Source organism: Mycteria americana, chromosome 1, assembly GCF_035582795.1.
Source record: "Mycteria americana isolate JAX WOST 10 ecotype Jacksonville Zoo and Gardens chromosome 1, USCA_MyAme_1.0, whole genome shotgun sequence".
Lineage (NCBI taxonomy): Eukaryota > Metazoa > Chordata > Aves > Ciconiiformes > Ciconiidae > Mycteria > Mycteria americana.
In genome coordinates this window covers 148,947,500-148,966,417 of record NC_134365.1, presented here as the reverse complement: position 1 = coordinate 148,966,417, position 18,918 = coordinate 148,947,500, and the positions used below count along the sequence as shown (strand labels likewise).

Sequence of the window (18,918 nt, the reverse complement as noted above, 5' to 3'; positions counted from 1 at the left end):
GGTCAGGCTGGAGCCCATATTCCCTAGTAGCCAGCCTCCAACAACGGCCAAGAGAGGATGCCTTTGGAAGACTATATGAATATATAAGAAAAACATTTACTGACTTTTCTCCAGAATACTGTCCTAGCTTCTGGTGATCTGCATGTCAGAAAATGCACAAAGTTGACATCCAAGTTCATAGCTCTGTTAAATTTTTGTTTCATAAATTTGTGTGTTGACCCAAATAAATTACAGCATTCATGAAAGCCCATGGAATAAAATTCTATAGCCAAATTGTGCACTGTGTGAAGGAGGACTTTCTTCTCTTTTGAGCAAAACATCCAGCTAGTGTTGCAAAAAATGCAATATGGGTCAGAGAACCACCCACCGGTAACTAAGTTAAGGACCATGCTCATCTGCTCAGGTCCTCAGGATGGAAACACTTCCCAGCTTCTCTGAAGAGCTCTTTGACATATACTCAGCTACTCTCTTTTCTCATGCAATCAGTCTGCACCCAGCCCAAATACAAGGTAGGTTGTGGAAATGAGGTATCTTCCTCATTCTCTGTGTCTTACTGCCACGTCTGGTGCTAACACTGCAGCTGAACTGCACTAGCAATAGAGGAGGCAGAAGTAATAGGTAATACAGTAGGTAATACATCCTATACATATAAATCCTCTCTTCGGGGGATGGGAGAAGTGCCTCTTATACAGTGGTAAATACAGTAACCACAGGCTGAACACATCCAAAAGACTACAGGGCAAGTCCCCTTATCTTGCTGTTCCCTCTGGCAGGAAATAGGGAGAAAACCGAGACTTGGAATAGTGTGTAGGGAGCAGTGGTTCTGCAAAGGGCTGCAATTTTCTCTTTCTTCACTGTTCTGCTGTCTGAATAGGCTGAGTGAGCGAGATGTGTAGGTGGCTGGGCTAAGGGTCACCACCACGCCATGCAAATAAGCTGCATCAGCTGGATGGGCTTGTGCAGCTACTCCACAGGGGAAGTATACCCAAGCAGTACAGGAGAGAGGAGAATAAAAGCCAGAATAAGGTGAACCTTTATTTCCTAAATAATGTATAGCTGAGCTTTTTTCCTCCTTTAAACCAGTATTTAATAAATGATTTCTTAAAACATATTGCTTAGAGGGATCTGATAAGTTGAATTTTCTGAGAAGGCAGCATGTTTAAACTCCCCACAGATCTGAGAACAAACACAAGCTCAAACTCAAGCTGAAAGCATCCTCGTGGCACGTAACTGGCACTCCTGAGCACAACTTGCTGCTTCTCCTTTATTTGTGCTCGCTATCCAAAGGCAGCTTGGTCAAGCTGACATATGGGAAGTGCCTATTTCACCCTTTCATGGGAGTGCTTTTCAATGAACGAGCCACATTACCTGCATGCCTTCTTGACCAGAGATCCCCACGCCAACATCTGCCACTTGGATCATGCTGACATCATTAGCACCATCACCTAAAGATGACAAGATACAGTTTTGTCACTAGTAGACCAGGAACAGTTAGCAGCAGCAAAGCAAAGGAAAACCAGTTGTTACTGAGTGTTGGCTGAGTATAGTAAGGGAGATGGGTACTGAACGTTGGGTGAGTATAGTAAGGGAGATGTGGTATAGGAAAGGATCCATCTTTAGAATATAAGGTTCAAAGCTTGGCAAAGCTGCCAAGACATTCTGATCTTTGTAGACTTTTTTATCATGGAAAAGTAAAAATAAAACAAATCCCTCTCTTTTTAGTAAGACCTAGAATTCAAGTATCTGGCTTGAACTGCACATATACTAAAACACTGGAAGGCTGAGAATGAGCTTCCTGATACTTCTGCTTCCTGATTAACTGTCTGCCTGCAATCAGGTATGACTAAGAATGAAATGTGCAAGGAGGCCCAAAGCCAATGAGCATGTCTACACAGTAAAAAATACAATAAAGTTAAAAAGCAGATGAACTCTTGACTTGGGTTGACCAGTCTGAGATCTTTAATACACTCATCACAGGTAGATTTAACTGCAATGGTTGCACAGTCACATCCCTTGCTCTCCTTCCAATCATGATACCACAAGTGATAGGTGCCACAGAAAGGATACCAGAATGGAACATGTACTTCTTAACCTCTTAAATTTACAGCCAGTCTGCTAGTGGAAAATGAAACTGTATTAGCTGATGACAAGACACTTGGTTTTAAACTTCAATGGCTGAGGCGTACATTCACATCGCACTCCAGTTTCCCTGCTGTTGGCACATATAAGAGTGGTATCTGCTCACCTGACAAAGCTGATGTCTTTGTGACTGTGCGACACAACCCGAAGTTAGGTCATGTTGGTTAAAAGGGAGGATGTATACAGCTAGGCTTTTAAGCCAGAGCAGGAGCTTGAGTTCAACTCACAGACTCAAGGTGCTCAGAAAGAATGAAAACACAAGCTGCCCGGTCTCCACTAGTGTTTTTAAGCATTCTGGATAACCAGAATGCTTCAAGTTAACCAGCAGACGTTTTTGACAACGTATGCAAATAATTATGTCCACAGTCAGTTAGCCAAAGATATAAATTCAGTACGAGGAAGGCGTATTTGAGCTAGATATAATATAGTGAGCATGAGGATTATTATAATCAGTACACATTTGGTGATGTGGATGTCACAGGAGTCTGGCAATTATTATACGTACTTAGGGTTTCTCATGGGTAGGTCCAACACCCATGTGTTGCTGCTATGATTAAGCAAGACAGGTAGCTAGTGTGAAAGTAGCTAGTGTGAAAGCCAGTGTGTTTGTGACAACATATGCTGCAATCATATCTTCTAATGCAACACGAGCCTAAACTTGAGATAGGGAAAGCAGAGCTGGTTGACTTTTCTTATGTAAAAATCATGCAAACATGGAAGATGCTGCCAGATTTAAAACAGGGTGACTGACAAAATCTCCCCTTTGCCAACTGAGCGATTGGCTGGGAAGAAGTGTAAGTGCTGGCATGATGCCAGTCGTAAATCCATTCTCTATACTGATAAGGCCAACTCGTATCCTATGCTGTATGGCCGACTTGTGATGAAAAACGGAGAACCTTGAGTTTAAACATGATTGGATGAAACAACACTGAGCACAATGTTGTTCTGTGTAATACAGTGATTGCAAAATGGTGTTCTGCACAGCATCAGCTAACCCAATTCTTCACAGCTGTGTTCGGACATGCCAAAACCTCATAGCATACCTGGGTCCCAATTACCTAACCTCTATAGGAAGAAATCCCAAATACTGCTCCAGAGTTCTATCTTGGTTTTGAATAAATACGTTAGAGTAAATGTTAGAGTTGTCGGACACATTTTCAGACAAAACTGGAAGGCTATTTGAGTTGTGAGGTAGCTGGAAGGGTCCTATTGCAAGTCAAAAAGCAAAATTCTCAAGGCACAGTATACATCAAGGCAGGCTAGTTTAAACTGAGATACTTACCTATTGCCAAGGTCATTGCTTTGAGTTTGTCCCTGACTAGTTTCACTACCATGCTCTTTTGGAGTGGGGTAGAACGACAACACAGTACTGAGCGGCATCGCTTGGCTAGTGCAAGAAATTTATCTTCTAGTGTAGGTTCCAGGGCATAAGCTAGAGTCCTTCCATCAATCACTAGGCCCAAGCTGGAAAGCACAGGGGAAGAGGGTGGATAGAGAGGGGTGAACCCAACAGTCATGTTTCCAGTAGCTTCGTCTATTGTGTTGTGTGAAAATTTAGACTCTACACATTGCAGACACTGTTCCAACAAGACAGCACAAGTCTCCTGAAAAAAAATTCAAAACAAATATGCTTGAGAGAAAAGAACATGTATTCAAACGTTTGTGTTTGCTGTATATTTAGGCATAAGGAATATGGGGAATGTGTTGTATTTGCTGCACTGTTAAAGTTTTAAGTTCTAATAATCTTCTTTTCTATTCGCTCTAAACACAATTCTTGCAGAAGATACGACAGCAATGAGGACTCGAAAGGCTTAAAATCTAATTCCTCTTTAACATGCAGTATTGTATGCTAAACTAATTTCATTTAGCTCCTTCTCAGACTAACAGTGCTGGGAAATGATATAATCAGTATCAGTACCAAGTTAAGTATGGTGATGAACACCATGCACACGCCTACAACTCAGATCAAATAGTTATGCATTGTTAAAGGCCAATTAAAGGTTATTCAAGCTGAAGTCTCTCTCCTAGCCATACTCAACTAAAAGATGTTATTGAGAATATATGAACATTTAAAATGAAATGCTATTGGTCTTACAGCAAAGTATGACAAAGAAGAAAGATCATGGAAAATCAATTTACCAGTCCAGTTGATACACTCAAGAACGGAAAATGCTGTTATCTTTTCTTCCTTTTCGAAAGAAATTGGAGCTGGATACTGCTGGCCTACCTCTCCTCTGCTGATCTGAAGTCCAATTTTATCACCCCATTAAAGGACTATAGTACTATCAGTCTGGTTCCTTGTATGTTAGACCGTATCAGTAAACTTTGTGACTGTCTGCTTGCGACAAGTTGAGCAAAGGAAAGATCAGTAATTCAGAAGAATTAGAAAAGGTCTGTTAGGAAGCAAGGCATTACTGTAGATGTGGTTTTCTGACTCTCAGTGTTAGCATCGAAATTTAAGTACTGCTTCTCTCTCCAGAGAAAAAGCTAGCTGAGAAAACATGAATGACCGAGTTATCTAAATACTACATTTTGGTGGTGTAAAATAAAGCACCAATTCTCAATAGGTAATCAATTGTTTTCTTCTTCAATACATGTTTAATAACAGGTTGCTTTTGGAGACCCATTAGTGCCAATAAGCAAAACAAGGGACATTTTGAGAATGCATACCAAAGAAAGGCATTTATGCTGCTATGGCATATTTTCATTCATGGTGGAGCCCACTACACACAGTTACATGTCATCAGTAAGTTTATGATACATGACACTATGACTAGAAGCGTAATTCACTGAAAAGTATTCAAAGACATGTCCTACCTGAAAATTACGGATGAAGCAGGAAAAGAAGAAAAAAAAAAGAGGGAAAGGAAAAGAAAAGCCATCAAACTTTTAATTGTGCAAGTTGAAAATAAAGCAAAGCTAGTTCAGACGTAAACTTGTGTATTGGATCTGCTTACTGGTGATTCAGCATTCAAAGTGATGATTTCTTCATCGTGATCTAGTAGCTTGCAGGCATATGCAATATTAACAGCTGTTTCTTGCTTGTCTCCAGTAAGAACCCAAATCTGCAACCCAGCTTTGCGCAAGTTTGCAATGGTTTCTGGAACACCATCCTGTAAACGGTCTTCAATGCCAGTTGCACCTAAGCACATAGAAAAAGCAAAATATTCCACATTAAATGAACACTTAGGGTTCACCTCAAATTGTAAGTTTGGATTTTTCAAAAAAACCAGCAGTTGCTTTTATTGGGAAATAGGTAAATTACCAATGGTTGCAAGATTCAGACAGCTTTTTTGGGGTATCGAGAGAGAGGAGCAGAAAGCTGGGGTAATAATCTGCATCAACAGTCAACAAGATATCCAGGACTCAAAACTTCAAAAGCAATGTGACGCCACTTCTGGTCTCAGAGGTTTACAAGGCTGATCTATCTTTGTTTATTGTCTCTCTGCTCTGTATCTTCACCATTTCTTCTGAATGTTGCTAGAGAAGATATTATTGCTTCTAGGAGACCATTTCAGTTCTTACGGGTCTTAACTGCCTTTCCTCAACTAGAAGAGGCTGGGTCACTAGAGATTTCTGCCTTTTGAAGGGGAACGACAGCAGGACTGCAGGTTGGCAACAGCACATTAGGCTTTTCCTGCCTTGTTGCTGCTCTTGCAGAAAGACACTGGTTGCCAAATGAGATATAGCAGAGAATAAGTCATAAAATCTGTTGACCATGATGTGAAAGTAAAATGTGGCTTTTCCACACTTTTAATGTATCTTTCTACCTGTTTATAAGAGACAGAGTATCTTTGCTATGCTTTCTTAAATCAATTGACAGAGACAAGATTTTCAAACACTGTAGCAAAAGCCACTCAGGACCAAGTTCAGTGTCACCACTGATACATCAGTGCTCCACTGAATTTCAGAGAGGCTTCAATGTGCAGAAATGGAAGCCCTCACTACTAGAGAGTGAGGAGGTTACAGACATCCAAGTTACCTGGAGCAAAAGGAAAAGCAAAGTAAGCTTTTCTCAGCTATTTGTTATTCTTATGGTTGTTCCTTGAAAAAAACATTTTAGCAATAGAAGTCCACCTGAAGTCTGAGCATCAGTCACGTGCTCAGCACCAGGCATGTAGGTGGAAACACATTCTTAGGGCAATGTCAGGAAAGCTATTATTATCCAAACAGTGTACAAAGGAAAAGATAGTCCTTTTCCAGACTCACTTTTTCATTCCCACAACCTAATCATAACTGATCATTGCAAGATACAAACCACAGTATGAGGTTCTTGGAGAATGACTGAATGGGTAGTTTACTTCTGGCTAGAGCTCACTTATTTGTCTGGCAGTTCAATTTCACTTTTTTTTTCCCCCCAGAGTGCAGCGAGAGGCAACAGGCACAACCATGGTGGAATCTTCCTGATTAATGTGGTCCGAATTAGTCAGCTCATGCTCCCCTTTAAGTCAGAGGAGAGAAACAGACAATTCAAGGGCGTGATTCATCTAATCCTAAAGTGGGTGTCTAAGACCAAATGAACTGCACTTTCTTTTTTTGTCTCTCCATTGGTTATATGGGGAGCCTTAGAGATCTGTAGCAGATACATCAGAAGTTGGGTGAGGTGGATCTCGTCTCCCAGAGAGAAGCATGTTGGCAATTAGTGAAGGTTGTTATCTCCAACAGTGTTATGGCTGTCCCAGTTTCTTTGCCAGAGAAAGCAGTTGGATGCTTGGAGTAATAGTGAATATATATACATTTTAGAATCTCAGTGCTTTCAACATCTCAACTCAGCAGAAGAAGAATATGACTTAGTTCTTGGAATACATTTTACATGCACTGATTTTAACTGCATCATTATGAAGTACTGCAGTCCTCTTCCACAGAATACACAGGCCCTGAGTGCATGAGCTGAACCTGACGTAGATGAGAGTTGATGCCTCCCACAAATGCAGTTTATGAGCTTTGCTTTATGAGCATCTCTGGTGCCCTTGGAGTCCTGGAAGACTCTGACATGTGGAAGTGGCACTAAGCTAATGAAATTCTGTAGACAGTTTGGGCCAAGTCCTCCTGTTTAGAGCAGCAGTTCCCATTTATGATATTGTGTCAAATTCATCCCTGGTATTACTCCACTCATTTCACTAGTGATAAAATGATGGCAGGAACAAGGAAAACAGGCTATGTCTGTTATGTTAATTATATCCCATTCCTTTGTGGTGCTGCACATGACAGCCATGACAAAGTCCAAAAGAAGCCAATTTCTGTACTGTCAGAAACCATTTAAGGGAAAGAATGGATTTCATAGCCAAGCTTTCAGAATTTTTAACACATTTTAATTTCATGTCCAGCTCTCATTTCATTACCTAGCAGATGCAGATTCTTCTCTACCCGCAGTGCTGACTGAAACAGAAGTTCTTCACGATTTTCAATAGAGGATTCTGCTTCTAAATGACTTTTTAACCAACAGGCATACTCTTCCTTGCTGAGAACCTATTAAAAAGAGTATGTGAGGGCACAGTCAATGTGATGCAGAGGCATTCATACTTTACAGAATAAAATGAAAAAGAAGTTCTGAATCAAGAACAATAAATTAATAAATGCCTTCAGTAATCTTTGTCAAGACTCTCCTTAAAAGCAAACTAAGAGTCTGCATTTACTTACTCTTTTTGCAATACAGAGGGTCCGCAGCCCATCTACAGCATACAGATTAAGGTAATTCTGGGTTTTGCTTTGGATTTTTTTTTGATGTTTGCCCCGAGGGTCATCTAGATAAGAATAAAAAAAAGAAATTAGTGATTGAAAAGTAACAGCAGCTGAATGGCCTCAGAGAATAAAAACTTGTCTACAGTACTCACTGTACTGGCATTTTATAACTGATACTTTTAAAAAGCTGCTGATGACTCCTGGGAAACTCAAGTAAAACATTCCACTTACTTACTTAGACAAAAAAAATCTTGTCTTTTTGTTCTATGTTTTCTGTCCTCTCTTCAAAAGCCATTGTGAATGTGTGTTAGAAAAACCTTCTTCTTCTTACTCCTTAAGTATGCTTGGCCTGAATACTTTAAGAAATCATGATAATCTTCACAGCAAACAATAATGTCAGAAAGAGAAGTATGATTTCAAATACACTACTAGCAAATGCTTCTTCACATCTCATCATGTGCAGAAAAATGACACTTAAAAATAGCACTTAGTTTTCCACCAAGGTTAATGTCTCAAAAGAACCAGAAACAGTGCTCTGTTTTGTATATCTAAGTGTATGAAGGTACTTCTGTTACTGCTGTACTGATACTACCTATTGTACTGAGTCAATGCAAGAAGTTCTGGGTATGACTGTGATTTCATTTAGAAGAGAATTCACACTTGTGTAGATTTCACAGCTAGCTTCTACCTTGAATGCAGCAGCACAACTTCCACTTAACTTTACTCTTCACTTAAAGCCATGTGTAAGAACTCAAAATCAGGACTGAGCATCTGTTTCTTTTCTCTCTTTAGCAGGGATTGGTTCAATGTGCTCACACTGTGATCAAAAAAGAGTAATGAATATGATGGTAACGTATTTTGTTCCATCTCATTACCTGAAATGTTGTCTTCAAAAGTTAAAAACAGGTGATATGCATCTTTTTTATAATCTAGGATCAAGACAGGTTGATGTAAAATGTGCTGTAGTAGCAATCTTAAATAATATGAATTGCAGGGTTAGTACTAAAGTAAATGTACGAGCTGGTCAAGTTTTTAGATTGGAACCATTGAGTGAGAACGACCAGTACTGTATGGCAGGTTTTCCTATTCCCTGATGTCATGTAATTTTTTTTGTTAAAGTCTGGGGGTGTAGAATCATTTCAGGATTATAATTTTGTAACTGGAGCTGTTCCTTAATGCAATATTTGTGTTACTGGTACTTGCACAGTAACGAGTCACAGAGTCAGGTGAACGCCACTCATCACCAGAAGCACTGAGCACCTGAAGAGACCTAGTACATATGATCTCGGTTCACCATTAGATGTGCTCACCTTTCTCAACTGACCATACTGAGAACCTACGGGCACTATACCCTTATATTAAGCACTTAATACAGGTATCTAAATTAGATGACACAAATATCTTACTGTTTATACTTTTTGGTGCCCATTTTCCCAGTGTCCATTCATACCCAATTTGATCTTGCTGTGTGTGACCATGTATATATACGTCTATCTGTCTGTCTATAAATTTACACAGCATTCAGCACTTTCATGCTTATACAGCAGCACAGCATCTAACTGGGCATTTAGAGGCTCCAGCACCATACAAGTGTTGATGTTGTAGGAAGGAAGGAGCTCAGAGCTTGGAATCCCAATATTCTGGTTTTTGTTCCTGTTATCTCAACCATGTATCAGCGCATTTTACTCACTGTATAGCTATTTTCTCACCTTTAAAGACTGTCCTATCCTCTCTAAGGTCTGTAAAGATGGGAGTGTACATGCCCAGCTGTTCCTAAGGGAATCCATGAAGACTCTGGTATTTCATGCATACCTTCATTTCAGTTCCATCTCTGATTAAGGTCGTGCGGTGAATACTGGTAGGAATATTCTGGTGGGCCTGTCCATCTATGCATTAATGCTACCTATGCTATCACTATTGATATTATCAAACGGACAGTACAGATATATTATGCCAGAAGAACATCCCTACATATATTATTTGCAGTTGGAAAGCCCTTTCTTACACTATACCTTGTGGCTCTGACACACACACCACCAGGTTTCTTCAGAAGCTATTAAAACAGCTCACAACTAGATTCAGCTGCAACATGAAGTGGAAATACGCATATACTGAACTGGCAGCCCAACACAGTCTCATTTAGCTTCTTTTCTATTTGTGCATGATAGTCTTTTTGGCATACGTGACTTGGCTGTGTAATATAAGAATTTTTTTTTCTCGGAGAAGTACTGCAACAAACCTTCTTGGAGGCTTCTTGTATTAGTGAGTCAGCTTTTTTAACTTTAGAAGAATAAAGTAGGCAAGCATTCTTCCTAATTTATTGTGATACATTACTGTTCTAGAGAGAAATGCTGTATTTTTTGCATATCCCACATGAAATTGTTTTATGGGAGTGGCTATTTCACTCACTCACTGATTTCAAATGGTGCAAACTTGAATAGGTGCTTAAACACATCAAAAGTTGTTTTTATCCCTTTAAGGTTAAGTGGTGTTAATCACTTCAGATCTATCTGAATACCATGGGCGCTAATGCAGTGATCATAATGTCAAATGCTTATACCACCTTCAATGAACAAAGACAGTAATTCTCTACAAGTAGAGATGTGCACACCATTTTCTGTGCAAATTCTCAATTCCAGCATGGAAGACTGCATCTTCCTCCTCCAGCAGCATACCAATGACAGCTAAATCCCCTTCTAGCTCTTCATGTGCCTCATCAGACCTACCCTGAGATTCATCTTGTGCTCAGAAGTTAGAAGGAGGGAAGGAATTTCTTGCAGACAAAACCCACTAGTGAAGATTCTTTTCAGCTGGGACGCAGTGTCTATGCTGAGCAGTGTGACCACATGCACCATGTCAGTAAAAACCAGCAAATAAGTCTTCTCGAGAAGAATGATAAAGAGCTAGTGGCGTTCTGCTTGCTTCATTTCCTTCCATAATTGCAAGCCGCAGAAAGCCAGCCCAGTCATTGTTTTCTCAATGACTTATGTTCACAGTTCCTGTGCGAGCTGGGTATCGACTCAAACAGTAACTTTCTTATTTATGAACATGGTGACTGTTGAGATAAAGTAAAAACAATACACTCTTGGGAATTATTTCAAGGCTTTTGGAAATATCTGTGTGCTATCAGAAAACGTCAGGTTTCACAGTCTCAACTAGATATACAGGCAGAGCAAATTGAGTCAATTCAGAAACTTCTTGTGTTTTGAAGCTTATGGAGATTTCTGATTTTCTGTAAGACACAACTGAAGCTACAACATAATACTTTTGCTTCTGATTTTGGGCTGTTCCTCATGTCATGTTTTAAAATACTCTTCCTCCAAAACAGTGACCTTTGTGTCTGATAGGACTCAGTCATGCTACGTGTTGTTTGTGTTGGGAGATTACCAACACAGTGTTGCCTTGGTCCTTCAGTCTAAGGGCACAACTCCCACAAAGTCTCAAGATGCATGCTTGACTGGTGTACAATTTACATGTCCCTGAGGCACTAAGACAGCAAAGAGCAAGCACTGCGATTAGCTCTCGTGTCAATTCACTTATTGGTCAATTCCTTGAAATGATAAATGCCTGCATTCTTGTAGCATTACATCTCCTCTCACACTCATGTTCCACCATCACCAGAGAACAGGATGAAACCACTGACAGATCACAGAATCACAGAATCGTATAGGTTGGAAAAGACCTTTAAGATCATCGAGTCCAACCATAAACCTAACACTACCAAAACCACCACTACACCATGTCCCTAAGCACCTCATCCAAACATCTTTTAAATACCTCCAGGGATGGCGACTCAACTACTTCCCTGGGCAGCCTGTTCCAATGCTTGATAACCCTTTCAGTGAAGTAAAATTTCCTAATATCCAGTCTAAACCTCCCCTGGCGCAACTTGAGGCCATTTCCTCTTGTCCTATCACTTGTTACCTGGGAGAAGAGACCGACCCCCACCTCTCTACAACCTCCTTTCAGGTAGTTGTAGAGAGCCATAAGGTCTCCCCTCAGCCTCCTTTTCTCCAGGCTGAACAACCCCAGTTCCCTCAGCTGCTCCTCATCAGACTTCTGCTCCAGACCCTTCACCAGCTTCGTTGCCCTTCTCTGGACACGCTCCAGCACCTCCATGTCTCTCTTGTAGTGGGGGGCCCAAAACTGAACACAGTATTCGAGGTGCAGCCTCACCAGTGCCGAGTACAGGGGCACAATCACTTCCCTAGTCCTGCTGGCCACGCTATTTTTGATACAAGCCAGGATGCTATTGACGATCTTGGCCACCTGGGCACACTGCTGGCTCATGTTCAGCCAGCTGTCAACCAACACACCCAGGTCCTTTTCTGCCTGGCAGCTTTCCAGCCACTCTTCCCCAAGCCTGTAGCGTTGCATGGGGCTGTTGTGACCCAAGTGCAGGACCCGACACTTGGCCTTGTTGAACCTCATACAATTGGCCCCAGCCCATGCATCCAGCCTGTCCAGGTCCCTCTGCAGAGCCTTCCTCCCCTCCAGATCAACACTCCTGCCCAACTTGGTGTCATCTGCAAACTTACTGAGGGTGCACTCGACCCCCTCGTCCAGATCATTGATAAAGATATTAAACAGAACTGGCCCCAACACAGAGCCCTGGGGAACACCACTTGTGACCGGCCGCCAACTGGATTTAACTCCATTCACCACCACTCTTTGGGCCCGGCCATCCAGCAAGTTCTTTACTCAGCAAAGAGTATGCCCGTCCAAGCCATAAGCAGCCAGTTTCTCCAGGAGAATGCTGTGGGAAACCGTGTCAAAGGGTTTACTGAAGTCTAGATAGACAACATCCACAGCTCCCCCCTTGTCCATTAGGCGGGTCACCTTGTCATAGAAGGAGACCAGGTTGGTCAAGCAGGACCTGCCTTTCCTAAACCCATGCTGGCTGGGCTTGATCCCTCGGTTATCCTCTACACGCTGTGTGATGGCACTCAAGTTGATCTGCTCCGTCAGCTTCCCTGGTACTGAGGTCAGGCTGACAGGCCTGTAGTTCCCCGGGTCCTCCTTCTGGCCCTTCTTGTAGATGGGTGTCACATTTGCTAATCTCCAGTCAGCAGGGACCTCCCCAGTTAGCCAGGACTGCTGGTAAATGATGGAAAGGGGCTTGGTGAGCACATCTGCCAGTTCCTTCAGTACTCTCGGGTGGATCTCATCAGGCCCCATAGACTTGTGAGTGTCTAAGTGGTGCAGCAGGTCACTAACCATTTCCCCCTGGATTATGGGGGCTCCATTCTGGTCCCCATCCCTATCTTCCAACTCAGGGGGCTGGGTACCCAGAGAACAATTGGCCCTGCTATTAAAGACTGAGGCAAAGAAGGCATTAAGCACCTCAGCCTTTTCCTCATCCCTTGTCACTGTGTTCCCTCCCCCATCTAATACAGGCTGGAGATTCTCCTTAGCTCTCCTTTTGCTGCTAATGTATTTGAAGAAGTATTTTTTGTTGTCTTTTACAGCAGTAGCCAGATTGAGCTCTAGCTCAGCTTTGCCCTTCTAATTTTCTCCCTGCACGACCTCACTACACCTTTGTAGATCCTGCAATATAGATAATAGCCACAGCATAAATCTTCTGAGGATCCCTGTACTTGGGGAATACCTGCCTGTAACGGGAAAAAGATGCCATTCCCTCAGGAATTGACAACATATCTGCTGACATTAGGATAATGCAGGCAGAGACTGTGAATTCCATTCCAAGAGTGAAGCTGCTCAAGAGAAATGTCAAATGTTTTTCAGACAGATCCGCTGAAATGTACAGAATTACTGAAGCCAGCAGTGGCTTAGAGGGCTAGAAAACAAAGGAAACTGCGTATGAGGTTCCAGTGGCTGCATTTTACATTGCTTGCAAAAGCAAAATATACTAAAACTCATAGTTCAATTTGGGCTAAAAACCTAAAAACCTAAAGGGCACAATTTCAAAGCCACCTTCAATTCGCTTGCCTGTAGAGATAGTGGAATCACTCTATTTGCCCAGCTACAGAATCTGCTCACTGCCAACAGTGATCTTCAGGAACTCTGCTTCCCTTTCTCTGACATACACCACCTTTGGTAATGTCATCATTGTTTGGTTTTCTAACGGGCCTTGTTGTTTTTACCTAGGTGGGTCCTACCTCTGCCTGAAATTTGCCTGAAAATTCCTTGATCCATTGAGTCTACTGTCAACGGACACAGCAGCTTCAAACATAGTCTGTTATATGGTGACAAAATATTTAGGACTTGGCATAAAATAATCTTTTCTTTTCTTTTCTTTTCTTTTCTTTTCTTTTCTTTTCTTTTCTTTTCTTTTCTCTATTCTTTTGTTTTCTTTTTAATGCTCAGTTCTCATTCTGAGAACTCATTTCCAAACATTATTTTCTAGGTACGTTATTAGACATTCTCAGTACTACAAATTCTCTGTTAGTAATTTGGAGGGAAACAAGTTTCCACAGATGTTCTATGTACCTTCTGCGATATCAGATCTTTATTAGAAAGTTATTCATGAATACTTTGTTGTTAGTTAAGGACAAGTTGTTCTTAATGTTTTTGGCTCAGCTTTGATTTATATGGCTGTAAACAGAAAACTAATGCCAACATTCTTCTGTATTTCCTTAAACTAAAATTACACAGTATAAGCCTTTCACAATTGTTTACTCCAACTAATGTCAAAGTAACCACAAAGTCAATGCAGTAGTGAAACATGGGAAGTACCTCTTGCACTTTCAGGCTCTGTCCATTCATACTGGGGTAACCTTTAAACACTGGATTAAATTCAGTGTTGAAAATACAGTAAATTAGATGCAAACTGATTCATGCAAACTGAAACCCATGTGTCTCCTCTACCTTCTGGAAGCTTACAGGGTTCTTGAATCCAACTGATTACAGTTACTAGCTATTTAAAGTTGTCCCTGTTTCATGTGACATCTGGGTGCTGGAGAAGCACTCCATACTTTACGGAAGTACTCCATGTTCAACAGCTACATGTCTATTCCCTACTAGTCAACTACGTATTTGAAGCCAAGATTTCTTGTCTGAACAGCATCTCTCCTTCTTTGCCACAACCTTTCTGTTTTGGTGGCTGATTGATTCACAGTGCCCTTTAGCATCATAGTCAAACCAGCGTAAATACGTTGATATATGCAAACATATTGCAGCAAAAGAACGGAAAGATTCACAAATGAAACAGGGAGGGGAGCTGCAATAGGAAGTGCTTGGGTTTCATTTAAAATACTCAAATAGACAAGCACTGCCAGGCAGGTTTTCCTGAAGAAATGTAAATTGCTTTGGGAAAGTTTCCAGAAATTCCTTCAAAATAAAGTTTTGTAGTAGAAGATCTTGTACAGAAATTAATTTAACTCATTCTTTTAAGGTGAGGAACCAGTTATTTGTTACAGAAAATTTGCTATAATAACAAAGTATTACAAAAGAACAGAGATGGCTGCCATTCTACTGTTCCCTATATTCACAACAAAGCAGGCAGGCCTACTTGCTAGAGAAGGCAACAAGATATGATGAGTTTTTCAGCAGTTAACCAGAACCGCCTCCCTCCCACCCCCACTCCCACAAAGGTAAGTAAGAGGTATACCTGAAGAGCAGGGTAGAAGAAGATCCATAATAACTGAATCTGCTCCTTTAGTGTAAACATTTATTTCATCTGTGAGAGGATGTCTGACCACTACTGACATCCTCTTCCTGACGGAATCAAAGCCCAATGTATGTAATACTTCAAAGCTTAATGTTCCCAGGTGAGGTAGCTCCACTGATACCTGGTCAGACAGCCTTCCAACCAGAGAACAGTTATATGCCCTTGCTGCATAGACAAGAGCGGCTTCATCTGGACTCTCTGCTTCATACCGGAGTTCTCCTTCCTCAGGTCCACTCCCCACAGCTGTCCGGCCTTGCTGGGAGCTGTAGCCATTGTTATTGATCTGCGCAGAGTATGCCAGCTTCTCTTCCAGTTTTAATAAAGTGCTATCTGCAGATGTAGATGAAAGCACACTTAAACCAAATCTGTGCATTGATTTGCTTGTAGCTAGACTAGACGAACTGCTGCTGTTAGATCCAGAGGTCAAGCGACTTGGAGTGAATCTTCGTATGAAGTCTTCTATGGTTTTTACTGGAGATTTTAGTTCACATCGATCTCTAACCTTGAGAAGTAAAAACCAAACCAATGAATAAAAACCGAAGAAAAGCTGTACAAGAATTCCAACATTGATATTCGGTCTAAGCAGCTCCAACTAAAGCGGAGAATTTCTTTGAGAACAAAAAGTAATGGCATTTGTATTTGGAGAAAGGAAAGTAAATGGAAAAGACTGACTCAACAGCAAAAAACTTACTAGAACTTCAGAATTGTGCCTCTGTATGAAAGCATGTATGTTTGTATTAAAAACATTTTTTCTTCTTTCACCTCCTCAGATATGACTAATGGATAGACTATCAATGTTACACTACCACCAGCAGTGCATACTAAAACCTATCGGTAGTAGGAAATATTGGCATTCTTTGTGCAATATTCAGTGAAGGTAGGAAAAAAAAGTTAATGAAAGAGTTTTCTATTGAGAAGTGTGGTATCAGAAAAGTTTTATGAGAATATGCCACTGTCAACAACATTCTCAATAGGAATAGGTTGAAATATGTAATTTCCGCTGTCTTCTCTTTCAGCATCGAAGCATTTTGCTTATCATTCATCTCCGTTTACGTAAATCTTTTTTACAGACACAATGTTATTAATAGTAATAGCATATTCATAGTAATATATATTAAATTCTTGTATAACCGTGTAGCATTCCTGAAACAGCAGAATTGAGCATTCTCCAAATGTTTCCCTGGCACAAAAACATGTCATTTTGCAGACTAATTCACTTTTTATTCCAATCTGGAACAGAAACAACTCTCAGAATTTTCTCCAGAATGGAAATTCCAGCTGCTGGCTAGCTTTAATACTACATTCCATTATATTTTTATCTTACAGATCATCTCGGGATTGCATTTTTGAAATTCTCATTCATCAATGACACTGGTTTAGGCCGATTCAAGCAGTAGTGATCATTATTTCTCATAATGAGCTTACGATGCATTTTTCACACAATTTGAAAGTTAAGTGATGTTTTTCAACTACATTCTCTTTTTAAACTTTTTAAAAATGTCTCAGCCTTTTCTCAATTTAATCAATACGTACAAAATATTCACAGACAGCTTAAATTCTTTCCTGGGAAGTCTTGCACATTTACAAATTAGTTTCCGTACATACTTACACACACACTTACATTTATTAAATGAATAAGTTACAGTACAAGAAATCGGGGAAGTTTCAGAAGTATCTTGAAATTGTTGATGAAAGCATATCTTACCTTGAAGGTAAGTGAAATAGCTGACATACTCCATTTAACTAATGCTTAACTAAACCCGCTCAATCACACAGCGGTTCTCAGAGTTGTCTCACTACTAGTTCCAGTTGTTTCTCACTAGAACAGCAGGTCTTCACTTCCCAATTTACAAGATAAATTCGTATCAATGCAAAAGAGGCTTAAACTCTCTTTTGCTGTTTCTTTAACCTACCTTCTGTCGGGGCTGATTTGGTGCAGTAACCACGACTGTATTACATATAGTCAAAGCGATGAAGAAGTCAAAAATGTCACATAGTTCTGGACTCAGATGGGATAATGGCTGTTCGTGGCTCCTCATGACCTCCAGATGCTTTGCACATTCATTCACCTTTTCTAACAAGCGCGGGTCAGGTGTGATGTCCTTCTCCTAGTAATAAATAGGAGTGATTAATATCTGTGATTCTGCAAATTTCCAAAGCAGCAACAAGCAATCAAAGCATCCAAAGCAGTGTCAGTATCAAGAGTTTTATGGTGGCCTTACACCACTGAGTGGAGGTGGAGAGGACTGTAAGACACCCATTCTAAACAATAAACAGTTAACAATAAGCCTACCGATAGAAATGGAAATGTGAGTAACTGTGTTACCAACTTTTTCACTACAGGTAATTATAGCGGCAATATTCTTCTACTTTGGGGGTAGGGGATAGGAGGAGAGTTACATACTAATATTCCTCCCTCTCTCTCTCCTGTCTAATTCAAGACATTTATTATCTATTACTAAAGGGTGATACACTACAGAGACCAAAAGAGTGGAAAAATTAGACAGCAATGACATTTAAAGCTCAGCCTTATATCAGCACAATACAATGAAACCATCTTTGATCCTTTGTTAGAGAACAACAACCATCCACACATTTGAAGATAATCCATGTGGTTTTTACATTGAAACACAGAGCACTTTCCACTCTATTTCATCAGCACTTTCCACTTATTTAATCTATTTTTTGTCAGAGCAAATTCTGGTATTTCTTAAGACAGGAGGATGCAAGGATACAAAAGGTTAAAAGATAAACCGATCTAAGGTTCTTTCTTCAGTAGAATTTTATCTGCTGATGCTCAGCAGCTGATGAATCTGAGCAACAACAGAACCCCGTGTGTAAAAACCGCAGCTTGGAATTGTACCAAAAGAGCTTACTCTTGACTGAAATCAAGAAGTTCCACCAGTGCAAGCAGCATCTTTCTGTGCCTGTATTTGTAATTTGTTTTAAGGGTGAAGTTGTGTCAACAGTGCAACAGTGCAAAACCCCTAGATAGACAAGACTTGGCTTCTCTGCTCTCTTATTACCATTCAGCTTATGTAAAACTTCCACAGAATTACAATAGTATAAAATAAATTAAGCAAAGCAAAATTGTAAGGACATAAATTCACCAACATTTTGAAATGTAAAGTTTTTTAGTTTTTTAAAATACAACACATGCAATCCATTGATAACCTTGAATCACGCTAAAAATTATGCTATGGTGTACGTCAACAGTGTCTAAGACTTGGAATACACAGTGTCCAGTCCAGCACTTGTTAGTTTTAAAATCCTCTGACAAAAGAGAAAATAAGAGGCATATGCAGAGCAATTAGAATCCTTGACCTCAAACCTTATGCTACTCTCAGCTTCTGCAGATAAAGGGAAGGCACACATTTTCTTTTCAAAATCAAGGTATAACTAAAACAAAGGTTTCAGATTGCTGTTACCTTTAGCTTGTTCCCACAGAGAAGGTATTTAGATAAGAT

General features: G+C 40.4%; 1 protein-coding gene across 1 annotated transcript in view; it reads right to left on the bottom strand.

Annotated features, from left to right (window-relative positions):
* The window catches only part of ATP10A (ATPase phospholipid transporting 10A (putative)), a 120,377-nt gene that overhangs the window by 14,487 nt on the left and 86,972 nt on the right, over positions 1-18,918 (bottom strand). Inside the window, exons 9-15 of the mRNA XM_075523606.1 lie at positions 17,365-17,559; positions 15,392-15,953; positions 7,780-7,883; positions 7,482-7,608; positions 5,097-5,281; positions 3,422-3,743; positions 1,369-1,445 (exon numbers count right to left, since the gene is read on the bottom strand). Of these exons, the coding sequence (XP_075379721.1) occupies positions 1,369-1,445; positions 3,422-3,743; positions 5,097-5,281; positions 7,482-7,608; positions 7,780-7,883; positions 15,392-15,953; positions 17,365-17,559 (1,572 nt within the window). The remainder of the gene's footprint in view (positions 1-1,368; positions 1,446-3,421; positions 3,744-5,096; positions 5,282-7,481; positions 7,609-7,779; positions 7,884-15,391; positions 15,954-17,364; positions 17,560-18,918) is intronic.